At 45.8% G+C, this 27,197-nt stretch overlaps 1 protein-coding gene across 2 annotated transcripts in view; it reads right to left on the bottom strand.

Moving 5' to 3' along the window:
• The window catches only part of ZFYVE28 (zinc finger FYVE-type containing 28), a 174,271-nt gene that overhangs the window by 93,927 nt on the left and 53,147 nt on the right, over window positions 1-27,197 (bottom strand). For both annotated transcript variants that reach the window (XM_083151465.1, XM_083151455.1), the window contains exon 2: window positions 3,471-3,611. In XM_083151465.1, the coding sequence (XP_083007591.1) occupies window positions 3,471-3,611 (141 nt within the window). The remainder of the gene's footprint in view (window positions 1-3,470; window positions 3,612-27,197) is intronic.

Below are 27,197 nucleotides of genomic sequence, written 5' to 3' on the forward strand. Positions count from 1 at the left end.
GACGGCGACGATTTACCCAGAACGTTGAATAGAGCAAGCGGCCGGTGCGGGGGTTAAACAGCGAGGATCGCTGGTTTTCTGCAATCCTCGCTGTTTAACCCCCTCGCCGGCCGCATTGAATACCTGCCAATGTCTCACTACAGAGACTATAGAATATGTGTTGACTGTAGAATACTGGATCTATTTTAATTAATCTAAGTAATACAACAACAACAAAACACAAATTATAATAGAACACACACATTATGTTTATATTATTTCCATTACATATATTGCTAATAATAAGACTTGTGTTCATTGTGCTGGCCTAGTTTCTATTATGTAGAAATGAAGCACAACCCTGCTCCATAACTCAAATCATTACTTGGGGGGAATGAAGCCGAGAGGAAATGGGTTTGCAGAGGCTAAGGCACAGATGGCTTCTGTGTATTTCGCACTGCGCCAGCTCCAAACAGAGCAGACACTTCCACAGTCATTGCCGCATTAGACTGAAGCAAGCTGCAGGCAGAAAGTAACAGTGATGTCACCTATGAAATAATAAAGGCTGTATTCTCCAGACTGAGGGCAGTATTCAATGAAAAAATTCTCCGTGCATGGAGAGCGTTTTATTTCGCTCTCCATGCACTCTCCGTGTTCCGGAGGGCTCGCTGCCACTCCTGCTCCCTCTATTCAATGTGGTTAAGACTCGCCGCCACTCGCGGCGAGTCTTAACCCCTGCAGGGAGCAGGGAGCTTTCAGGGAGCCGGAAGCAGCCAGAGAGATTAAAGTCTCCCTGGCTGCTCCAGAGGACTGTGGAGGGGAGGGGGGCTCTCCAGGACCCAGGCTGCACCCCCCTATAGCCAGCGGGGGACCCAGTATTCACTGCACCGTTCGTGCATAGTTACGTTCGGGTGCAGTGAATATATGAATATCTAATGAGCGGCTCGAGCGCTCGGGCCCCCTGCTGGCTGCACTGTGTAAAAAAAAAAAAAATGTAAAAAAATATTTTTTTTTAAATTAAATATATATTCATGTGCTATAAGCACATGAATAAAAATAACATGCCCCTTCACAGGAAAAAAAACCTGATTTTTTTTACACCAAAATTTAAAAAAAAAAACCTTTACGTTCAAAAGTTCACATTCCAGCTCTCCATCAAAAGATGGAGAATTGCTACACGGAGAGAGACGGAGAAAATCACTTAAAAAGACGGAGAATATTTCACATTGAATAGGGTTGCTCGCTTTTGGAGAGCAAAATGCTCCGTCCAAGGCGAACAAAGCACAAATTCTCCACAAAACACGGAGAACTTTTCTCATTGAATACTGCCCTATGGGTTCAGGTCACGTGACCATTCTCCAGTGTACCAGTGTAAGCCGATAACAGGTCCAAATGACATTTTTTACCAATGGAGCCCCAGCTGAAACAATGGGCCTGATTCAAGCCTATTCGCTAGGCCTACGCAGAGCCTGAACATTGCTCTAAGGTTCTGAATCGGCCCCAATTTCTCCAGGAATTTACAGAACGGTGCATCTCAAAGACCAAAAAAATATACTATAAAAACTACAAGATTTGTCCTTCCCTTGAGAACAAGCAGGAGCAGCGAGGAATGTATTCATGTGCCCTATATACACCTATAAATAAACCACTTGTTCTATTCTTGCCTATCTACGCTGTATAAAAGGCACGCACCACTGTAGTAAGAATATCTGAGGAAATTACTGTGTCATCAAACGCTACAAAGCAGCCAGGAGAATATGAAGCCTCCATTGTATCGTACATGTCATTGAGTATATAGAATCTTTCTGTAGATTGAGAACAATAATGCTTGGCAGAGATACACATAGCATATTGTTAGTAAAAACTACATCCACCATCCAAGCCTGACACTGTACAATACTACATGCAGAAAAGGCCATTTAAAAGGGGTCCTGACAAATCTAATAACGCAAGGAGGGGTCTGATGGGAGCGTCAGTAGAGCGCCGGGGAAAATGGTTCTCTACAAAGGGGGTAGATGTATGAAGCAGTGATAAGGGAGGAGAAGTGATAAAGTGCCTGGTACTTTATCACCTACCAATCAGCTACTGATTGTTAAGTTACTGGCTGGGTTTAAAAAGGTACAATCAGGAGCTGATTGGCCGGTGATAGAGTACCAGGTTATTTATCACTTCTCCTCCCTTAACACTGCTTCATCCATCTACCCCTCAGTCACTGAAAGGCTCACATACTGTAGGTGGCTATAGAGCTGGGCAAGTTCCAATGGTACATCTACAGACACACCGAGCAGTATTTCAGATTGTCACCAGAAAAGGACTTTGTTGCAGCATTACCATAACGGTGCGGGTGACTCAGTATGTGAATATTCAACCACGTGACTACCTTGACTGAAAATCGTAAGCACTGGACAATTCCCCACATGTTAACGCTTATAACGGGTAATATACTGTATAACTCTTCTAGAACCCATAGTCGGCGCATCCTCCTAAACCAAGGCTATGCTACAGTTCACCAGAATGGTTTTTCAGGACCAAGATTATATGAATGGGTTGGATAGAGACAGGAGGATGCTTCACTTATTTGGTAGTGCGCACAGCTGTTTCTTACCACAGAGGAACTTGAACTGAGTGCTACATTATGCACTATCCACTTATACTTCAAATAAATCCCCCCCCCCCCCCCCAACCCCTGAAAAAAATAAACAAACTACAAATATAATGGGTTATCAAAAACTGACCTGACTCTAATGATGAAATTATACAACAGAGATATAAATCTCCCAAGAATTTTAGGAGGAAACTAGAAAAGTTTAACTGAATCAAGCAGATGGTCCTAAAGTGTCAGTTGGCAGGTTTAGTTCCAAGAGACTGGTGGGCATCTCGAAACGCACCAAGCAGGAAGTGGGTGTGCATCTCGAAACGCACCAAGCAGGAAGTGGGTGTGCATCTTGTAACGTGCAAAAGAGGAAGTGGGTGTGGAACTCAAAACGCGCCAAGAAGGAAGTGGGTGTGCATCTTGAAACCAGCTAAAGAGGAAGTGGGTGTGCATCTTGAAATGAGCTAAAGACGAAGTGGGTGTGCATCCTGAGACATGCATAAGAGGAAGTGGGTGTGCATTTTGAATCACACTAAATAGAAACAGGGTCTGCACCTTAAAATATGCTACGCTGGAAAAGGTGTGGACTTTGAAACATTGCAATTGAAAGTTCAAAGAATTTGCATCTTTTAAATGGCCTTTTTACATCCATCGAAAACATGCTCCAACTGGTATTCAATGCACATAACACTACGGGGCCCAGATTAACAAAGTACAGAAGAGGATTTGAATTACCTACCGGTAAATCTTTTTCTCAAAGTCCATATGGGATACTGGGATTCTGTCTCCTGCGGAGGACCTCTTCTTCCCCCAATGTATTGAGAATCCCAGGATCTCATATGGATGATAGAGAAACCATGTTTATAAACACAGGTCAGTAACAGAACTATGACCTCACCTGACATGAGCGAAACTGGTTAACGAGCAGCGTACACCTCTGTGGATCTTTCCGTCCATCCAGACTGTCCAGTTCAGCCGCCACTTGGTTGAGCTCTTCGTCTGCATAGTAGAATTGAGCTAGAAGCTGCGGATCCGACCTCTAGATAAACAAAGAACAAAGCCAACATCAAATAACAGGTAGGATCTTAAAAATAAAAACAGCGACAATAGGCTGACTCGTGCAAATGGGAAGAAAAGCATCACTATCCGCTCTTCAAAGACATTCTCTGGGCTAAATGGATATCCACGAGAATGCTGATCACTATTAGTTTCACTAGAACCAAGTACCATGAAATCGCAGCTTACAAAACATTGACATTAATGACAGAGAGGTAAGAGGCCCTGCTCACAAGCTTACACTCCATATAGAAATAGCAATTTCCTACAAAGGGAAAAGTGATGCCTGGAAAATTGCAAAGGTTCTTGGAGGGCTGTATGTTCCTGTCACGCAGCATTGTGGCTATGGCGTCCACAGGTTGAGTGTACATTTAAGAACGTTGGTTCAGCTTAGAAAATGGCTGCCTGATCTGGGCTGAGGAAAGTCACTGTGACTATCGCCTCAGTGAGCAGAGTGGTTCACAACTTTTGATTTCTCACAAAATGGCGACACCCGCAGTGTACAGGACATAGACACTGGAGTGCAGGAGGGAGTATAGGCAAGGCTTGCAGAACAGGAGTACAACACAGTCACAATTCTGCTATTTCAGGTACAGAAGTTGTTTTTGGGATGCCGATCTATCCTGATCACTATGACAGATAACCAGTAAATCCAGTGAGACATAGAGCAGGGTGCTTAGCATTTCAGATGGGTATGGATCATTGGATAGACATGAACTAGGTCGACAAACATTAGGTCGACATGACTGAAGGTCGACAGGGTCATTAGGTCGACATGGGGAAGGTGGACAGTGAAAATGTCGACATGAAGTTTTTCACTTTTTGTCCCGAATGTCGACATGCGTCGGGCACTGTGGCTCGCTACGATCGGCACACTGTTTTACGCTCCCACCATGCCCTAGTGCACATGTCTTCAACCTGTGGCCCTCCAGATGTTGTAGAACTACATGTCCCAGCATGCTCTGACAGTTTTGGCATGCTCTCATAGGAAAAAAGTGGCAATGCACGCTGGGACATGTAGTATCACAACATCTGGAGGGCCACAGGTTGAAGACCCATGCCCTAGTGGATGGTAGGGCATGAAATACCTCGTGTCGGCACATGTCAGCGCGAAGAACCCCATGTTGACCTTTTGACTGTCGACCTTCCCCATGTCGACCTAATGACCCAGTCGACCTTCCTGCATGTCTATCTTCAGTCATGTCAACCTAGTGGTGTCGACCTAATCCTTTTCATACTGTAGGGATTCCTGTAGTACTAGAGGAAAGGTTTCCTGACTTGGTGACAGATGACCTACGCCCAGCTTTCTGCAGCATCATGAACCATCTGCATACACACACTGCTGTAATTACCGCTGAATCAGGAAGTTGTGTCAGTTCTTATTAATATGGAGTCAATATCAAGGAGGTCTCTCTAAGCAATGAATGCAGTAGTATATGTATATACAGCAGTGCTCTCTATAGATCAGTCCTTTGCTTACAGAAAGATATTTATATCTTTAGCAATACAGTACAGTAAATGAAACTATAAAACAAGAGTACGATATCCAGCACGGCTAGAGTACGCCCACAGTTACCGCCTCCACACAGATTGAATAACGATGCTAATTAAAAGTGTAGACAAAACCTTGTATTTTCTCTTTGCTTTAAAGACACGTTAGAGGCGCATTCATTAACGCAAATGAAAGCCTCAATGCAGTAGTGTATTATGTACTGCAGGTGTGCTCACTTCTGAATGCTGCAAACACCATCACAAAGCAAACTGATGTCACACAGAGGCCGATTCAGAGCTGTTCTTAGCGGGCTGAATAATTTGTCACCGATGGTTGCGGTTTGTGCATGTGCGAATATGTGCTTTTGCAAAGTTCGGGAGCGAACGGGACCATTCGCTCCAGGAGGGGCGGGCATGGTGTGGAAGTAGCGGAAAGCCCAGCGTTATGCGGGCATAAACAAAAAAACACTGGCGGGAGCTGATGTCACATGACGTCAGCGCCCACCTTCAATTCGGAGGACAGCATTCAAATTGACAGTCTTAGCTTACTTTTCATTATGAACGAAGAAAAATAATTCGAAGGTGAGCGACCAATGAATGATTTTGTCCTTTGTGCGACAAAGTGTGTTCATGCAGGTCTCATTGCTTAAATTATGTAAGATTGACACTAGAGGGGACGAGGCCTTGTACATACCCATTTCCCTGACACACAGGGCAGCACTCTCAGCAAAATGACAGTTGTCCTTTTGTTCAAAAATGACAAAGAACTGTTGTCACGGACCGGTTGCTCCTCCAGATATGTCAACCTGAGCAGCCCTGGCCGTGACTGGGGTTCACTTTGGACACACGGGTCCCCTATATAAGGTCGTTGCCACCAATGCAAGTTTTGAAGAACGCTTAAACCGCCCTTTCGTGCAAGTCCTAAGAACATACAATTCAGAACTAGAATTATGAATTATTTATTCTAAGAAAAACTTCAGAGCTTAGTTATAAAAATGATTACAAAGATTTTAAAAGTACACACAGAAGAAAACAACTCAAACAAAATAAAAAAGGGATAAAAATCACAGAACTGTATCTTATACACAAGTACTGATTCTGTAGTGGAGGATTTCACATGAAACATCGGATCGCTTCCAGCCTGCTTGCTGATACCCAAGAAGTGCCCAGGCTGTAGGGACAAGAGCGCAATTTTACCTGCAGATTCCCTCATCCTTCCCACCTTTGGGATTTTGACCATTTCCTTGCTGGACACTAATGAATGTCCCCAAAATAATTGATCTTCCTACATGAAAGGAGTATTCCACTGCTTTTCAGTGTTTTGTACAAATTCCTTACCCAGTGGAATGCAACAGACAGGAGGCCAAGACTGATAAGCGATTTGTACTGGACAATGTTGATGTAGCCCCCAATCTGGTATATGAGGGGTTTCAGATCTTATCTGACAGCCTAATTTCAAAGAACATCCTCCAAGTCTCTCTGGGGTTATGTCCCCAGTGCTTACACTCTGCAGGGGGAAATGACAGGCAGCCCCCCTTCGGTCACATTAAGTTCACTCTCAGAAGACAAGAAATACATTGATATCACACATAAAAATAATAATAATAACAGGAGACATGATTTATTCGATCCATCACATGAGCGGATCGTGACAACAGTCATTCAGCTAAATTAGTTTAATCAGATTTAAATGATTTGTCCTTCATTATTGCGTGTTTTCCAGTGTTTTGGGAGCAAATGGTTGCTCACATATAATACTTGATTTTTGTTCCAACCAACCATACCCAGCTTTACTCTGACAATCCGTTATTGGCAGAGCTCTGCGAATCCACTAGCCCCCCCCCCCCCCCCCCCCCCCCCGCTCTGAGCTAAGTGTGGAGTATGCCCTGACAAGCGTTTTTATATTGCTTCTGTATATGCAACAATGCCCGCAAAGATTATATGAAAACATGGCTGAACTAACGAATACTGTTGATCATCCAATTACAGTTTTAATTATTAGTTTTCCAATTGGGTCCTTACACATATTAACAAGAATTTGCTGGCACTGGAGTTTTCTGTGAGCCGGTAAAGCCACAGAGGGATTAATGCTCAATAGCAACACTCGCCAGCCGCGCTTTCCAAAGATTCATCTAAGCATCCCGTGTCAATGATATTCCCGGCGTCCAAAGATCTGGAATCTTATGAACCTGATCACGTTACTCCCTGCGGAGAGAACCGGGACAATGTATCAAGAAGGTTCGATTTTCTGTGCTCTCCCCCCAAAAAACAATTTTGCATCATGTGCTTTTTCTAAAGCACTGCTTTATTTATTTGTAGCTCAGCCTGGCTGCCACAATACAGCAATAAATGTGATTTACGCCCAGAGAATCAATCCTCCGTGCTTCTCTGGCCCCTCTCGCTCCTGCCATAAAATCAGGGCTTACCGTCCTTGTTGTGCTTTCGGCTGGAGACAGAATGAAGGTTCGGTGACAGAGAGGTACATGGAGGTACTAGAGACTACAACTCCGCAGCTGCAGACCCATTAATCAGAGGTAAGCAGGCCTAAAGCTGCACATATAACCAACCATACACAAATCAGGAGTGCTCAAGGTCATGGTGTTATATCTATCATATGTTAAAGGGAATGTTTGCTTATAGGCCCTTATTCAGATCTGATCGCGGTACACATTTTTCTCAAAATGGGCAAAGCCATGTGCACTGCAGGTGGCGCAGATGTAACATGTGAAGAGAGAGTTAGATTTGATTGGGGTGTGTTGAAACGGAAATGTAAATTGCAGTGTAAAAATAATGTAGCCAGTATTTTCCCTGCACAGAAACAAAATAACTCACCCAAATCTAACTCTTTCTGCCCATGTTACATCTGCCCCCACCTGCAGTGCACATGGTTTTGCCCATTTTGAGAACAAGTTTGTTCTGCGATCAGATCTGAATAAGGGCCATAATGTAGACATCTAAGGACCTTTAATAATGAAAGACCTTCTCTGTAGTCTCTTGGACATACCTCTCAACATTTCAGGTCACTGGCGCGGGACAGGGCGAGCGCTGTTGGCACGCGGCTAATTTTTTTGGGCCCCCTATTTCACTGCTGTGGGGCCATGCCCAGCAGCTCTGTAAGCTGCTGGCCAGCCCCTCTACCTGCAATAATAGATGCTGTGCGCATGTGCACATCGTCTATTCATGGATGCCAAGAGAGGGGGGGGGGGGGCGGGAACATCCCAAAAAAACAGGACGTTCCCACAACAAGTGGGACAGTTGGGAGGTATGTCTTGGAGCAGTTCTTCACTACCACAACCTGTTTCTCCGCTGTCTTTATTCAGGCAATACAATGTATGTTTTCGCCAACCACAACTCTATTTTTGTGTGAAAACAAGGCTGCACTCAGGGATTTGGTTTCCCCTGCCTGAGGCAGGTGAAGCAAAACGCTGAGAAGCCACAGAATGCCCAGGCTAATTTTCCAAAAAATACTCTACTCATCTCAAAGACTTTCAGTCGTGCCAGACATCTCCATGGCAAACGGATGCGCAGATAGGATGAACTAAAGGGAAAATGCAACTACACATCGGTTTTTGGCTTTGCCGCATTTTCCATATGTACTATGCCAGGTAATGCCAGGCTTCAGTGTGGAGGGTGACACCACCAGCATGTGCCAATTATATCTGTGTGCACGTGGCAAGCTCATACACATGTGTTACCTTCGCACAGTGAATGCTACACTTCTACGGGCTCCACAAAATATTCAGCCTACAGTATACAGTAATAGGAACGACGAAAGATGCCACATTGCCAGTTACGTCACCTACTCCAAGGCTGTGCCATGGTCATGTCATATGTTCCTCATAAACCAATAGCGGGCAATTCATGAATATTGCTGCAGCCAAAATTACTGCCACAACTCTAAAAATCTCAAACTTTAAAATCTGAGCGGCAGCAACAACATAGAGAGCAGAAATGTAAGATGAGAATAACCATTCTGTATCTGCCGCCTAGAATCTATAGATTACATTCCATCACGCTGCTGCATAGACCAGCGTGTGCCGGCGCTGAGTTCTGTGGCGTGGCAAATATACACTCGTGTCTCCATGCAATATTACCTGTATTGTACCCCAAAACATTTCTTTACCTTACCGCACCATACGATGGGAAGGCACTAAATACTATCCTATCTGTCGAGCATCCGACCTCTGACAACATGGGCTATTTTTATAGCTGTCAGCTGCTGGCAGAAATAAAATGTGTAATTAGTTCATTGGAATCCCTGGAGATGTACAGATAACGCTCAAGACCAGTGTGAATGTGATCGTCTGAATAACGCAACCCCAGGACGAAGAAATCACAATCCTACACGTAACTATAAATAACTACACAAGTATAACTACACAGGTCCAGCATACTGTATACAGCCTACAGGTAACCACACAGGTCCAGCATACTGTATACAGCCTACAGGTAACCACACAGGTCCAGCATCCTGTATACAGCCTACAGGTAACCACACAGGTCCAGCATCCTGTATACAGCCTACAGGTAACCACACAGGTCCAGCATCCTGTATACAGCCTACAGGTAACCACACAGGTCCAGCATCCTGTATACAGCCTACAGGTAACCACACAGGTCCAGCATCCTGTATACAGCCTACAGGTAACCACACAGGTCCAGCATCCTGTATACAGCCTACAGGTAACCACACAGGCCCAGCATACTGTATACAGCCTACAGGTAACCACACAGGCCCAGCATACTGTATACAGCCTACAGGTTACCACACAGGTCCAGCATACTGTATACAGCCTACAGGTAACCACACAGGTCCAGCATCCTGTATACAGCCTACAGGTAACCACACAGGTCCAGCATCCTGTATACAGCCTACAGGTAACCACACAGGCCCAGCATCCTGTATACAGCCTACAGGTAACCACACAGGCCCAGCATACTGTATACAGCCTACAGGTAACCACACAGGCCCAGCATACTGTATACAGCCTACAGGTTACCACACAGGTCCAGCATACTGTATACAGCCTACAGTTAACCACACAGGTCCAGCATACTGTATACAGCCTACAGGTAACCACACAGGTCCAGCATACTGTATACAGCCTACAGGTAACCACACAGGTCCAGCATACTGTATACAGCCTACAGGTAACCACACAGGTCCAGCATACTGTATACAGCCTACAGGTAACCACACAGGTCCAGCATACTGTATACAGCCTACAGGTAACCACACAGGTCCAGCATACTGTATACAGCCTACAGGTAACCACACAGGCCCAGCATACTGTATACAGCCTACAGGTAACCACACAGGTACAGCATACTGTATACGGCATACAGGTAACCACACAGGCCCAGCATACTGTATACAGCCTACAGGTAACCACACAGGCCCAGCATACTGTATACAGCCTACAGGTAACCACACAGGTCCAGCATACTGTATACGGCATACAGGTAACCACACAGGACCAGCATACTGTATACAGCCTACAGGTAACCACACAGGTCCAGCATGCTGTATACAGCCTACAGGTAACCACACAGGTCCAGCATACTGTATACAGCCTACAGGCAACCACACAGGTCCAGCATACTGTATACAGCCTACAGGTAACCACACAGGTCCAGCATACTGTATACAGCATACAGGCAACCACACAGGTCCAGCATGCTGTATACAGCCTACAGGTAACCACACAGGTACAGCATACTGTATACAGCCTACAGGTAACCACACAGGCCCAGCATACTGTATACAGCCCTACAGGTAACCACACAGGCCCAGCATACTGTATACAGCCCTACAGGTAACCACACAGGCCCAGCATACTGTATACAGCCCTACAGGTAACCACACAGGCCCAGCATACTGTATACAGCCTACAGGTAACCACACAGGCCCAGCATACTGTATACAGCCTACAGGTAACCACACAGGCCCAGCATACTGTATACAGCCTACAGGTAACCACACAGGCCCAGCATACTGTATACAGCCTACAGGTAACCACACAGGCCCAGCATACTGTATACAGCCTACAGGTAACCACACAGGTCCAGCATACTGTATACAGCCTACAGGTAACCACACAGGCCCAGCATACTGTATACAGCCTACAGGTAACCACACAGGTCCAGCATACTGTATATAGCCTACAGGTAACCACACAGGTCCAGCATTCTGTATACAGCCTACAGGTAACCACACAGGTACAGCATACAGGTAACCACACAGGACCAGCATACTGTATACAGCCTACAGGTAACCACACAGGACCAGCATACTGTATACAGCCTACAGGTAACCACACAGGTCCAGCATACTGTATACAGCCTACAGGTAACCACACAGGTCCAGCATACTGTATACAGCCTACAGGTAACCACACAGGACCAGCATACTGTATACAGCCTACAGGTAACCACACAGGTCCAGCATACTGTATACAGCCTACAGGTAACCACACAGGTCCAGCATACTGTATACAGCCTACAGGTAACCACACAGGTCCAGCATACTGTATACGGCATACAGGTAACCACACAGGTCCAGCATACTGTATACAGCCTACAGGTAACCACACAGGTCCAGCATACTGTATACAGCCTACAGGTAACCACACAGGTCCAGCATACTGTATACAGCCTACAGGTAACCACACAGGTCCAGCATTCTGTATACAGCCTACAGGTAACCACACAGGTCCAGCATACTGTATATAGCCTACAGGTAACCACACAGGTCCAGCATTCTGTATACAGCCTACAGGTAACCACACAGGTACAGCATACAGGTAACCACACAGGACCAGCATACTGTATACAGCCTACAGGTAACCACACAGGACCAGCATACTGTATACAGCCTACAGGTAACCACACAGGTCCAGCATACTGTATACAGCCTACAGGTAACCACACAGGTCCAGCATACTGTATACAGCCTACAGGTAACCACACAGGTCCAGCATACTGTATACAGCCTACAGGTAACCACACAGGTCCAGCATACTGTATACAGCCTACAGGTAACCACACAGGTACAGCATACTGTATACGGCATACAGGTAACCACACAGGACCAGCATACTGTATACAGCCTACAGGTAACCACACAGGACCAGCATACTGTATACAGCCTACAGGTAACCACACAGGTCCAGCATACTGTATACAGCCTACAGGTAACCACACAGGACCAGCATACTGTATACAGCCTACAGGTAACCACACAGGTACAGCATACTGTATACAGCCTACAGGTAACCACACAGGTACAGCATCCTGTATACGGCATACAGGTAACCACACAGGTACAGCATCCTGTATACAGCCTACAGGTAACCACACAGGTACAGCATACTGTATACAGCCTACAGGTAACCACACAGGACCAGCATACTGTATACAGCCTACAGGTAACCACACAGGTACAGCATACTGTATACAGCCTACAGGTAACCACACAGGTACAGCATACTGTATACAGCCTACAGGTAACCACACAGGTACAGCATACTGTATACAGCCTACAGATAACCACACAGGTACAGCATACTGTATTTAGCCTACAGGTAACCACACAGGTCCAGCATACTGTATATAGCCTACAGGTAATCACACAGGTCCAGCATACTGTATACAGCCTACAGGTAATCACACAGGACCAGCATACTGTATACAGCCTACAGGTAACCACACAGGACCAGCATACTGTATACAGCCTACAGGTAACCACACAGGTACAGCATACTGTATACAGCCTACAGGTAACCACACAGGTACAGCATACTGTATACAGCCTACAGATAACCACACAGGTCCAGCATACTGTATACAGCCTACAGGTAACCACACAGGTACAGCATACTGTATTTAGCCTACAGGTAACCACACAGGTCCAGCATACTGTATATAGCCTACAGGTAATCACACAGGTACAGCATACTGTATATAGCCTACAGGTAATCACACAGGTACAGCATACTATATACAGCCTACAGGTAACCACACAGGTACAGCATACTATATACAGCCTACAGGTAACCACACAGGTACAGCATACTGTATATAGCCTACAGGTAACCACACACATACAGCTCCGCCCAGGTTGTCTACATTTGTCTAATGCGTATCAAACACTGGGGCAGATGTATTAAGCCTGGCGAAGAGATAAACTAGAGACAAAGTGGAGATAAAGTGAAAGGAGATAACGCACCAGCCAATCAGCTGTGTTTCTCCAGGCTTAATACATCTGCCCCACTAAGAGCAGTACCAACGGCTGTCCGAGCATTCTGGGAGATGTAGTTCAGACACCTCTATATTGGGGATGTGGTCATTTGGTCTACAGCATTATGGTCGACAGTCATTAGGTCGACATGGGTTTAAGCCCCGTACACACGGGGGAGATATATTGCTAGCAATATATGGCTGTGCAATATATTGCTCAGTTTCTCCTTTTCATCAGCGACCAGAGATGGTCGCTGATGAAAGGGAACCTCTGCCGGCGGTGCCGCACAGGTAATCAGCTGGTCGCAGGAGCAAGCTCCTGCGAACAGTGATTTAGAATGGGGCAGAAAAAGGGAGCGCGCACCCGGCGATTTAAATCGCCGGGGCACACTCCCATCACTGGCAATATGGTCGCCTGCGACCATATTTCCAGCAATTTCTGCCCCTATCTCCCCCGTGTGTACACAGCTTTAGGTCGACATGGTGGAAAGGTCATTTGTTCGACATTGTCTAGGTTGACAGTCAAAAGGTCTACATGGGATTTTTCACTGTTTTTTGAGCCGACATGTGCCGACAGGTGGTATTTCATACCCTACCATCCACTAGGGCATGGTGAGAGAATAAAATAGTGTGCCCGACGCATTGCAAGCGCAGCGGGCGGATGCGGTGCACTTTAAACTGTGTTGACATTCAGGTAAAAAACTGTGAAAAAACCCATGTCGATCATTTGACTGTCGACTTAGACAATGTCGAACTAATGACCTTTCAACCTAGAACCATATCGACCTTTTCCCATGTCGACCTAATGGTGTCGACCATAATGCTGTAGACCAAATGACTCCAACCCCTATATTGCGGTTAGTTATTAGTTTCTACCCACAGCACTATAGCTGTACTATATTTCCATGTCATTGTGAATAGCCATCCTGTGAGACAGAGCCGTGTATATGAGCAGCCATGTCCTTGTCGCAGGCAGTATGGAATAGGACTTGCACAACACACAGGAAACCAACAACAGTCCAATTAGTTCCATTCACATTGCATCACCTCCAAGTGTTGTAAGGACCCCATTGTAGCTGGGAATAAATCATTCATACAGGGACAGAAGTGCGCATGCAGAAGGGGAGCAGGGGCCACGCAGGAACACAATCGCACTTCACACGATCAAGGGTAATTTATGCGGCAAACGCATTGCTGAATATTTTAAATGGCAACTAGAGCCGTGGTAGAAAGGGCAGGAATGCTGACTGGTTCTCCGCGGCTTCTGTCCCTCATTACAGATGCTGTGCTGCCTCCACAGCCGCGTATGAAGGATTTACAACATCATTTATCCCGGAGAAATTAGAAGCACTGTCTATAAATGAGATCATTACAGCCCTGCGTAGCAGCAGACGGGCTCATTCAGTTGGGAACGAGAAATCTTCCAACGTGCCCAACTGGTCGGCCACAGCTGAGGGTGTGGATTGTTAGGGTGACACGTCAAAAGGTCGACCGCTATCGGACAAGCAGAAGGTCGACGCATGCTTAGGTACGGTGACTCGCTGCACTTGGCACACTATTATATTCTCCCTCTATGCCCGCTGGGATGGTAAAGTATGTACAAGTCAGCTTAAACAATTTTTTTTTAATGAAAAGCTCATGTCAACATTTTGCCATGTCAATCGTGTCAACCTTTTTCAGCACAGGAGCCCCCAGAGCCAACCTGCACGCACTCAGTATACAGACCAGGAACCCTCAGTGCCAGCCTGCAAGCACTCAGTATACAGAGCAGGAACCCTCAGTGCCAGCCTGCATACACAGAGCAGGAACCCTCAGTGCCAACCTGCAAGCACTCATTACACAGAGCAGGAACCCCCAGTGCCAACCTGCATACACAGTGCAGGAACCCCAAGTGCCAGCCTTCATGCACTCCATACACAACGCAGGAACCCCCAGTGCCAACCTGCGCTCACTCAGTATACAGAGCAGGAACCCCCAGTGCCAACCAGCATATACAGCGCAGGAACCTACAGTGCCAACCTGTACGCACTCCGTATACAGAGCAGGAACTCCCAGCGCCAACCAGCATACACTCAGTATACAGAGCAGGAACCCCCAGTGCCAACCAGCATACACAGCGCAGGAACCCCAAGTGCCAGCCTTCATACACTCCATACACAGCGCAGGAACCCCCAGTGCCAGCCTTCATACACAGCACAGAAACCTACAGTGCCAACCTGTACGCACTCCGTATACAGAGAAGGAACCCCCAGCGCCAACCAGCATACACTCAGTATACAGAGCAGGAACCCTTCATGCCAGCTTTCATACACTCAGTACACAGCGCAGGAACCCCCAGTGCCAACGTGCGCTCACTCTGTACACAGCGCAGGAACCTTCAGTGCCAGCCTGCATACACTCAGTACACAGCACTCACACACGCAGTACAGAGAGCTGCAACCCTCAGTACACAGTGCACACACGCACTACAGAGAGCAGGAACCCTCAGTGCCGACCAGCACTCAGTGCACAGTGCACAGAATGTCAGAGCCAGACTGTGCCCACTAAACACAGCGACGAGTAGGCAACACTGATTTTGGTGCAGAATTAAAACCAATGTGTAAGTGGAAGACATGAAACTCACTGGTTGCCATAAAGCAGAGTGAGCGCGATCAGGCTCGGGGGAATCTGTGAGACGAGCATATGTTCCTTTCTCATCCATAGGAAACAAGTGTCCTTCAGATGTTTTGTTTTAGATCAGACAAAGCCCAGGCAGCTTGTGATGCAGCCCTGCATTATGGCAGATGAATGCAACAAGGAATACAGCTGCGTAGTCTTCCCAATAACTGCCTTTTATACACATCAGAAAATGCACCAGCTAAAAGCCTGCAAACCCGTGTACTGTATAAAGGATGTGTTTTGGGAACATCACCACCACAAGATTCTCTGATGGGTGCAGAATTGGCCCTCAGGGTTATATATTAGAATATCACAAAGAAATTCCACTTACACGCGCACAACCAGCATCCCAAACTACAACAAAACCCATTGCGCTATTCTGCAGAGATGCGTAGTTATAACTTATGCGGGCATGCTCAGTGCGAAAAATGGCAGATCGGTCTGCTGTGCTTGACCCTTTCAGTGCCGTGATTTTGTCAAAATAGGCGTGAAAATTGGCAAGCAAACGTTTTCATTAATCATCATGATCTGTAATGTTACCTTATATAGGAAATATAATCTTTTTTTTTTTTTTTCTCAAATTTTCTTTTTTAAATTTATATAACAAATGTGAGCAACGCTGGAAAATTTTGCAGATGTATCAAGCTTCAAAAAGTGATAAAATGGAGTGTGATAAAACAAACAGCCAATCAGCTCCTAGCTGTCATATTTCAAACCTAGTAGGAGATTCTCTAAGCTAAAAATGCTGTAAAAAAACCCGTTATCGGGGTTTTTACCGCATTTTGGGATGCTGTAAGCATCCCCCGCCGGGTTATCGCGGCGGGGGGCAATTGCCAGAAAAATCTGGCGATGCCCCATAAAAGCCAATGGGCTTCTATCGCAACCCTCCGCTGCCCCGCGCCGACCCCCCGCATCGCCCCCTCCCCCCTTACCTGTGTCCGGGCAGCACAGCGCAGTGCTGCCCGGACCTGTGACCTCCTCCCTGCACTGATCCTCTTCCGGGTGCAGGGAGGAGGAGAGCCCGGCGCAGCAGCAGCAGCGCCGGGTGTGGGAGGGAGGGGAGAGCCGCCGGGACCTGCTGGAACCCGGCGACTCTCACCGCAAAGGACAGCTCTTAACGCAAGAGCTGTCCTTTGCCTTAATTATCGCATATGTTACAGCATATGCGATAATTAAATATGCGATGGGCGGCGAAGGGGGCGGAAATTCTTAGAGAATCTCCCCCCTAGCCTGTAATATGGCAGATAGGAGCTGATTGTCTGGTTGTTTATCACTTTTTGAAGCTTTAAACATCTGGCCCAGAGATGTTGGCACTCAAAGGGTTAAGGACTATTTGCCTATGTGCAGTAGCCAATATAATAATAATAATAATAATAATAATAATAACAACGTTATTTATATAGCACTTTTCTCCTAATAGGACTCAAAGTGCATGCATTAGCCTTTTACAGCAGAAAATACATAACAAACTTAACAAAGGACATTAGTGAATTGCTTGGGTGAACAGGAAAGTCTTGAGTCTATTTTTGAATATAAAGATGGTTATCAGGCAAGCACTGACGTCTTACAAAAATCCAACGTTATAGCACAAAGAAAGCATGGAATAATCTCTTCTTACGCCACACATATATGTATTGATCACTTGGTTTGTGATAAAAATCTACAGATGGATTTCAGTAAAAAAACTAAGGAAATTTCTGCTTATGGGAAACGACCATAAGAGATCGCTAAAAATAGCCGCCATATGTAAGCCGTATGCAGACAATGCAGCCGTGTAATTGACATGCTTGGGATAATCTTTGCGGAAGGAAAGCTCCTGTATATAAGGCACTGCCATCCAGCCTGCTCATCATGGTCAAACAGTGAGGTGCGTAGTGTGATCGGATTACTGCGTCTAAAGGGAACGTCAGTGACTAACATTTATCGCCTAGAGGTGTATGGTGAGAACGTCATGTGATGGAAGCCGGATTGGTGCGCGGCCTGGAGTAGGCACGCTTGGCAGCCGGATCCCTGATAGTCCCTCCCCCCAAGTTAAATAACTTTTCGAGTGTTCTCAGATCTACGCATGCACAGAAGCCATGTCGCACATGTGCAGATCTGGGGCTGCCACGTTGCTTGCAGTTCCCAATCTGTTGTGTTACCAAATGTTCAAATCCTTTGAGGTGTCCTGATCAGAGAGGAATACGGACCATTCATCTGAAAAACAAACAAGGTTCCGAAGAAAAGGATTCGCTGAAAATCTAATCAAAACTGGTTCCTGTTAAGGGAAACCTAAGTTAATTATAAGGGAACATTTAATGAACAGTAATGCCTTGGATACACCACCCACAACCACGATAAAGCAATGTTAATGAAGATTGGAACAAACTTCAGCTCTAAAACGGTATACTGCCGATTTTTTAGCCTTTTAAACCAGTTAGAGCTGCAGTGTGAAAGTGCCAGTCTGGATTTACCGGTTAGAGATAACTGGTATTTCTAAACGGTTAAAAAGTCCTACACGGTTCAGAGACGTTTTTTATGCAGTGTGAACGGCTCTATTTTCTATGGCTTGAAACGGGTAGAACTTGAATGGTACTTAACGCTATTTAAAACGGTTTTCACCTGCAATGTGAAAGGGGTTTAGTGGCTCAGACCCGTTTAAAATACCATTTCAAAATACAGGGTCTTAAACGGGTAGGCAATTTTATAAAACAGTATCAATCACACCTTTACTGGTTTTGCTGGAAAGTTCTAAGAAAGTATCAAGAGTATTTGTGGCACTTTTCAAAGCTATACAAAAGGGTAAATTGCTAAAAAGCCGTTTATTTATATTGAGAGAGAATCAGATTATTTTTGCACACGTGGTAGACGAGTTCCGGGTGGTCTATCGGAAACATTCCCGGTAGACTGCACAATCTAGTAGGAACGTTGCAATGAACTGCATGCTACAGTAGCACCAGTTCACTTGTGACATTTAAGGGCTCTATGAGGACTTAAAGATTGCATTTTAAATCAAGAGATGTAAAGAACACAGACTGAAGAGGGGGGCGTCTTTTTTTTTTTTAATGTACTTTGGAAGTCATCCATAAAAGCCAGCAGGATAAGCATGACATGTTATTTGGGCCTGGGAGAGAATTAGAGGATACTGTAGCTAATGTTAGGACATTTATAATCATACACAGGGCTATTTTTCAGCAGGCTCCAGCAGGAACTGAGGCTCTTATTCTAGTTCACTCTGACAAAATATTTCTTAGATGGACAAAACCATGTGCACTGCAGGTGAGGCAGGTGTTACTTGTGCAGAGATAATTAGATTTGGGTGGGGTTTTACACCTGCCTCACCTGCAGTGCACATGGTTTTGTCCATCTAAGAAATATTTTGTCAGAAAGAATGAACTAGAATAAGGGCCTCCGTTCCTGCTGGAGCCTACTGAAAAATAGCCCTGATCATATACATAGGAAAGAGTGCACTTTTCTTTCCACGATACTTCCAACACTCAGCCAACCTGTCCTCTGCTAAACAACAAACAATTTAAAATGTGTGTCTAACAAAAAGAGTAAATGCAAAAACCACCACCAGGCACGCATACGCGGCTCATTATGTTCTCCAAAACGAGAGTCTACTCGAGCAATGTTAAATGTTGCAATTAATTGGTTGCGCCGATAATGAGTCTGTCTGGCTAAAGATTACACATTACACAGAGAGGAAAATACACTATTTCCAGAAACCGGCACAATTCCCGCAGGCCTGGCCAAAACCTGTCAATAGCAGCAGTTTTGAAACTACACATCCCAGCATGCCCTGCCACAATTTTGCTATTAGGGAATACTAGGACTCAAGCAGAGCCTGCTGGGATGTGTAGTTTCACAACAACTAGAGAGCCACAGGTTGAATAGGCCTGCAAGCCCTCGTCAAATTCCACACACACCAGCATACACAAGATCTTTGGATGATCTGGTTGGTAGAACATGTTGGGATTTGTAGTTCCACAATAGATGGGCAGCCACAGGTTGCCTCAATGCGATTTAGTGCATTAAAAAGAGTGGTGTAATAAAATGTAAATAAAAAATACCAATTATATAACAGTTGTATTTTCCAGAAGACCACCACAAATCTTATCAGCTGGCTGTCCGCGGCCTATTTCAAAAATTGCAATTATGCGGTTTCGATGATTTGTAAGAAGTTTAGAAATGTGCAGGAGATCACAGCAGAATTTCTGACCGATTACAAAGGTCTGACGAGTCCCAGCATCACACAAGGACATGTTTAGCAGAGAAGGTTTCCATTAATAAATAAGGAGCTTTACACATCACACAGGACTCTTCACAGCTCAATGTGCCACGATACAGCAGCGATTAATCAGAGATAAGACACTTGAGGCTGCAGGCTGACACCTGGGAATGGCATACGCTGTCCTCCCGAGTCCGTACATCACCTGATGGGAAATCCTGCACATTATTTACATTTCCAAACCTGTATTATACTGTACCATGTATTTGACACTAGTCCCTTTTATACCGCCGCAAAAACCTGGGTCATCGGCGGTGTAAATTGGTCAAGTCGTGTCCCTTTACACTGACTTCTACCCAAGTTCTGACCTGGGTAGAACATGGCTAGGACCTGGGTAGAGGGCGGTGTAAACGGGTACGTCGGGTCATCCGACCCTGCTCCCATTTACATGAATGGGGACGTCCAACCTGCGGACCGTAGCATCCACAAGTTGGACGGGGGGGCACACACAGCCTCTGCTGCTGTCTGCTATACTCTGCAGACGAGGTGAATGGATGCCTGTGTGCGCCATCCATTCACCTCCCGGACGACGGGAGCTTACCTTGGTGCTGTGCTGCCCCTAGCACGGCGATCAGCGGTCCCGGCACTTGGAGATGATGTCATCTCTAAGCGCCGCCTCCGGGTAGGCACAGCAGTGTAAATTGGGTAAATCCCGGATCCGACCCGGCTTCGATGATTGTTTCAAATGCCGGCCCGGATCTGGGGTCTTTGGTATAAAAGGGGTATTACACTGCACCAGGAAACCAGGGACAGAGGGATTACAGTAAAATGCAAATGGGGCAGGGGCCAACGTGAATAGTTCCATTTCATAAGGACAACAAATGTCTTGCCTCAAAAAGATACCTCAGATAAATGTGACATGAACAATGTTTCACTTATTGCAAAAAATTAGCAAATGCAAAACTGAAAGATATTTTGAGAGGGAACTAAAGTTTCCCTCTCACCTACAGGATTCCTCAAACAAATAATCTTTCCACCAAATAGATTGTGATTCCTACAGGAGAATGAACCTGATGCTTCTCAGTCATGGCAGAACTCTGAAACCATATAATGGCCACGTAAAACCTGGTCAGACCATACGCCAGTGGTTCCCAAACTGTGTGCCGTGGCACCCTGGTGTGCCTTGGGGAACTTGCAGGGGTGCCTTGGGTTGGTGGTTCAGGACCAATTCAAGTTATTTATGTCCAATATAATAGTCAAATTGGGTACAGACAGTAGGGAATCCTATCAAGGCCGGTGCAAGGCACCGGAGCGCCCCAGGCGGGTTGGGGTGGGGGCGCCCCGGTGCCGGGGGGGGTGTACCTGTCCTGCGGCTGTGTATATAAGCTTGCGGCGGCGGCGGCGGGTCCCTGCAGTCAAGAAATAACGAGCGCTATCCGCCTGGCTACGCGGAAGCGCTTCTGTTGTGAAAACACTGGCCGCACGGCGCACGCTGATTGGCTGAATCTCAGCCAATCAGCGTGCGGCCAGTGTTTCCACAACAGAAGCGCTTTCGCATAGCCAGGCGGATAGCGCTCGTTATTTCTTGACTGCAGGGACCCCCGCTGCCGCCGCAAGCTTTATATACACAGCCGCAGGACAGGTACCCCCGCGGCATGGGGAAGGGGGGGGGGCTCGAAATGCCACCCTCCAGTGGCCGGCGTCCTAGGCAAATGCCTAGATTTGCCTAGTGGTGGCGCCGGCCCTGAATCCTATCCATTACCACATAACTGATCCTAAGGATGAGTTAAACACAATTTATTTAACTTAATGTGTTTCTTACTTTCTTAATGATAAACCTTTATCCTAGGGGTGCCATGAAAAAAATTCTGGTGCTTTAGGGTGCCTCGATTCAAAAAAGTTTGGGAACCCCTGCCATACGCCCATCTCAGCTGGACTACAAGAATTAGCACACGGACAGCTCAGATCCATGCAGGGATTAAAGAGTCTTGGGGCAGCACAAACTGTGTAATGGTTAGCATTAGTGCCTCACGCTGAGGTCATGGGTTTGATTACCACCATGGATATAACTGTGTGGAGTTTGTACATTCTCCCCAAGCTTGCAGGGGTTTCCTCCCACAATTTGAGAAAAAAGAAAAAAAAAAGATGCAGGGCCAGATGCACTAAGCTTCAAAAAGTGATCAAATGGAGAGTGCTAAACAGCCAGCCAATCAGCTCCTACCTGCCATGTCACAGTCTGGGTTTGAAAAATGACAGACAGGAGCTGATTGGCAGGCTGATTATCACTCTCCACTTTATCACTTTTTGAAGCTTGATACATCTGCCACTCAGGGGTAGATATATGAAGCAGTGATAAGGGAGGAGAAGTGATAAAGTGCCTGGTACTTTATCATGGGTCAATCAGCTTCTAACTGTCCCTTTTTAAACCCAGCCTGTTACTTAACAGTTAGGAGCTGATTGGCCGGTGATAAAGTACCAGACAATTTATCACTTCTCCCTTTTAGTGAGACAAATTCTTCGTTATCCGGAAGGCTGCCAGAAAATGTCTGGGTAAACACCATGTAGTCAACATACATCTTGTTGACATGGTGAAAATGTCAACAGCTCTATGGTCAACGTACTTTTTTTTTGAAAGAATTCGGTTTTGTTATTTTTTTACATCCTTTACCATTCATGTGGACTGATTGAAATCCGTAATGTGAATTGTGAACATCGATACCAACAAAAAACCTGTGGGGAAAAAAACTCATGTTGGCCTTTTTCCATATTGGAAATTGACCTATACATTGTCTCCCTACATAACTAAACCCAAATTCTTTCTATTTCAACAAAACCCTTCTGCAGCTGGGTATACACAGTCAGACAGAATGCCGGTCACACCAACAGTTTATCAGAGCCTCCCAACCCAGCAGATACCATGGGGCCTCTCAGACATCTCAATATGTAGGCCACACATACTCTTTCCCGTTCCTTCCAATGTGACAGACCAGGGAAAATATCCGTTAGGTCAGGCCGCAAAAGGGCGAAGACTGCCTGGTGCGGCTGATTTGAAAAACATAAAATATCCATTGGGCGGACATCTTGGATTAGTCTCACGCATACACTTTAATTACCTAAGTGAACCACCAATATTAGGAAAAATCATCCAGCATCAGTCGACAACCTCATGGGGCTGATCGCAAGTTTATTGGCTTGGAAATATAAGGGTTTGCTGAAGGGATTGTTTTTTGGGCTACTGTAGCCCAATATCCTCTAGGAAGCACTGTGTATTATGGCTGTGCTACATTGCTTTATTGTGTGTGCTGATAACGTAGCAGACAAGCAGCGATGTGAGTCTCCCCCCCTGTAGAAGAACCAGGGCAGGGAAGGAAGGGGGATTTATCAGCTACTGTCTCATTAACATTCCAGGCCCATAACTTATCTCTGCTGCTCCCTGGAGTGCTACAGTACTTGAAGAAATAAAATTTTGAGGTAAAATGACTGATAACCATGCTCTATAAAGGCAACCTGGCTGCCTCCTAGCTGCTGACAGGCTTCCACCTTACTTGCTGTGTAGTAGAAAATTAACCCTTAGAGGATGGGGGTGATGTCAGCCACATACACCCAGAACCGCTATTTTATTGCCCATGGGTGCACACGATTCAGAGTTGTAAACATGTATGCAGGCGTTATGCCCAGATCCATCGGATAGATGATATCGCTGTCATTGTTATAAGACCTACTGCAAGTGATCAGTCACAGATCAGACATTTACATGTGTAAGCACAAAACTGGATAACTCATAATTCTGCCTACGGACTCTCCATCCATGTCCCATTACCACCCAATTACACCAAGTCAGCCCTTATATATCTAGCCTACATACACAGCGCAGGATCCCTTAGTGAGCCACCAGGTCCTGTGCAACTCTGCTTGTGTTGGGGGTCTTTTTTTGCCTAAAAAATGTGTATGATCAACTTCGCAGGCAGACGAGTCCTGGTGACATTTAGCGGGATATTCAATCGCCCGCAGCCACCTCCCGACCGCAGCGCACTGATTCCCGGCCACGCCCCCTTCTCGTCCTGCGGTAGGCGGTACATTGAATCCCACCTGCGATTTTTCAGTAGGGCAGACAGAGAACGGGACAGGGTCATGGCTGTTGGGCCAGCTCGACAGCCGTGAACCAACATTAAATACCCAATTAATGGGATGAATAGTTTAATAGCAACAGAAAAAAACAAGGCAGGTTAAAACCATATGGCCCATCCAGGATGCCCTTTGGGGTTAGGGTATTTGTGTTATGGTGAATTTAGTGGTTTGGGCTCAGAGTTTGAGTATTAGTGATAGGATATTAGGGCTGGCTTAGAGGTGTTTGTTAACGTATTAGGCGTGGGGGTTACGGTTAGAGAAAGGTTTGGTATTGGGGCTGGATTAGTCAGGGGTAGGGTATTAAGGATACGGCATTGTTATGGGGAAGTTTAGGGTAGGGTAGGGATGCTCTACATCCCGAATTTAGCAGGGTTGTACCGGGGTACGTGCCCCAGCTACTAGGAATAGGAATAGTGTTGCAGAATGGATTTAGTCTTCTGGTGGTCAGTGGGTACAGGTAACAGACCCCCAAGCCTATAGCAGCATCAGGAAGATTCTGGAGGTAGATGCGGCCTAGTCACCAAGGTCCAGCTGGGAAGGACGTCAAGGATGTAGTACAGGAGCCATAGCGGAAAAACTAAAAACAAATCGGAAGTTTTATCAAGCAAGTGCTATCTCCTTGCGGTGTCCAAGCAGGATACCCAGCAAGTAGTGTCCAGGTGTTTGAATTGTATCCAGGTCAAAAAGGAGTTTCCTCAAAGTAGTTTTAAAAGTAGAGATTTCAGGTAGATATTATCCTACAATATCCTCCTGTTGGATTCCTGTATAACTCTTAATAAATGCTTTACATGCAATAACACTTCCATAATAAGAAATCACTTTAAATAAGAAGAGGGCCACTGTGGCCCATATACTAACCAATACATAGTGGTACAGGCATGAGCGGAATGATTAAACCCCCCACCCCCAATACTCTTCTCACTACAAGGCTAGCAATAGCTTCCGCATGAAACAGTTTGGTCTTAGTAGGTAGCATCAGATTTACCTGGGAATTAACTAAACGCCGTGACCTCCCGACAGTTGGGATTGTGGCGGTCTGTACCTAGTCATCAAATCCCTACTGTTTAATGCTCGATAGTCGGGATCCCAAATTACAGTGGCTATTCTCCCTCATGGGGATCCGAGCCTGCAGTGTGGAAAGGGGCTTCCATTCGCTCTGTCGGAGTACCGGCAGTTGGATTCCGCTGTCGGTATACTGACCATCATAATCCCGACAGTCAGGCCACTATACTACACCCAATCAGACTATGGTTTGCAGATCGTTTTCAATGCTCATTTACATACCTCCCAACTTTCGTGCTGAAGAAAAAGGGACACTCGCGCCCGAAAAGGGGGTGGGGCGTATGCAAATGAGGGCGTGGCTTATGCTAATTAGACACAACCTAATTTTCATAGAGAATAGACGCTGTGCGCACAGCGTCTATTCTATTAGATTGGGGGGTCTCCCAACTGCCACCCCCCGCAGCGGGACAATGCCTGCCGCGGGTGGGACAGCGGGACAGGACCCGAAAATCGGGACTGTCCCGCTGTAATCATGACAGTTGGGAGGTATGCATTTACCCAAAATAATATTCAAAAAAGCACTCCCACGCCAACAACATATGCCTGGAGCAAGAATATTTATCTGTACCTGAGATTAAGAAAAAATCAGTTACATTGGTATGATGGGCACAGTGCCCCATTCAGGAATGGCACATGGCATCAGACAATATTACCAGTCTCCCGTGCATCCCACAGAGGTGAGCAGGAAGATGTGCAATGTCCGAGTCCTGTAACTGGCCGATGACTGCACACCCGGTATCGATAGGACATGATTCCCCAAAACAAAAAACACACATCCCCCATCCCTCTTCTCTTGGGATGTGCAGAAGGATTGGAAAATATAAGTATCTCTGTGACAAAAATCTCACGTAATATACATACATATTTATTTTATATCTATCTATATATAGTGAAAGAGCAAACGCCGTGGTCTGCAGAATGTTCTGTCCTCCTGCTGCAGAGGTAATGGGATTATTCAGGGACACCACAGCCATACGGTATTGCAGTAAAACATCCCAGGGAATTCCAGCACAATTACACAGTCAATGTGGATGTTATTTACAGCGTTTCCATTCCGTGCTGTGTTTGCTACTATACAGTTTCTTTTTCTTGTCTGTTGTGTGTACTAGACAGAAAACATCAGCATTTTGGTTCTTGGAAATCAATACAGCTGCACAACAAAAATGTGCTATTTTAAAAACTAATTTAGAAGATGCTAAAATTTTTATTTATCAATCTGAACATTTCTGCATCTATGGCAGAAAAACCAGAGGAGATGGTATTAAGATTCCAGATGACTTTTTCCAACAATGGGGCTGCTGGTGTAACCAGTGTCCCTACCCAGTGTTGCGGCAGCTGGCATTACTAAAACCCAATTTGGCTGCTCACCATTGCTGCATACTTTCATAACAGGTACCCAGAGCCGGACAGTACCGGGAACCAAAAGCCAACACACGTAACACATGACTGACAGCACCGATCATCTGAGAGTCATGTCTGGGAAGCAGAAGGTAGATCACATCATTGTTTGCTGAATGCTAATACCCCTTTCACATCACACTTTTAAAACGGTAAATTGCCGATTTTTTTTCATTTTAAAACGTTTAAGCCTGCACTGTGAATGCACCAGAGCCGATTTACCGTTTAAAGTTAACTGGCATTTCGAACCGTGTAAAAAGCAGAGTCCTACACGGTTCCTTGCCGTTTTTTGAGCAATGTGAATGTGTACAATGTGTCTGAAACGGTATTTCAGGCAAACAACACAAGCTACAGAGCAGTGATAGGCTGTCCCCTTTAAAATGA

This window comes from Crinia signifera, chromosome 1, assembly GCF_055691185.1.
Source record: "Crinia signifera chromosome 1, ASM5569118v1, whole genome shotgun sequence".
NCBI classification, from domain to species: Eukaryota; Metazoa; Chordata; class Amphibia; order Anura; family Myobatrachidae; genus Crinia; species Crinia signifera.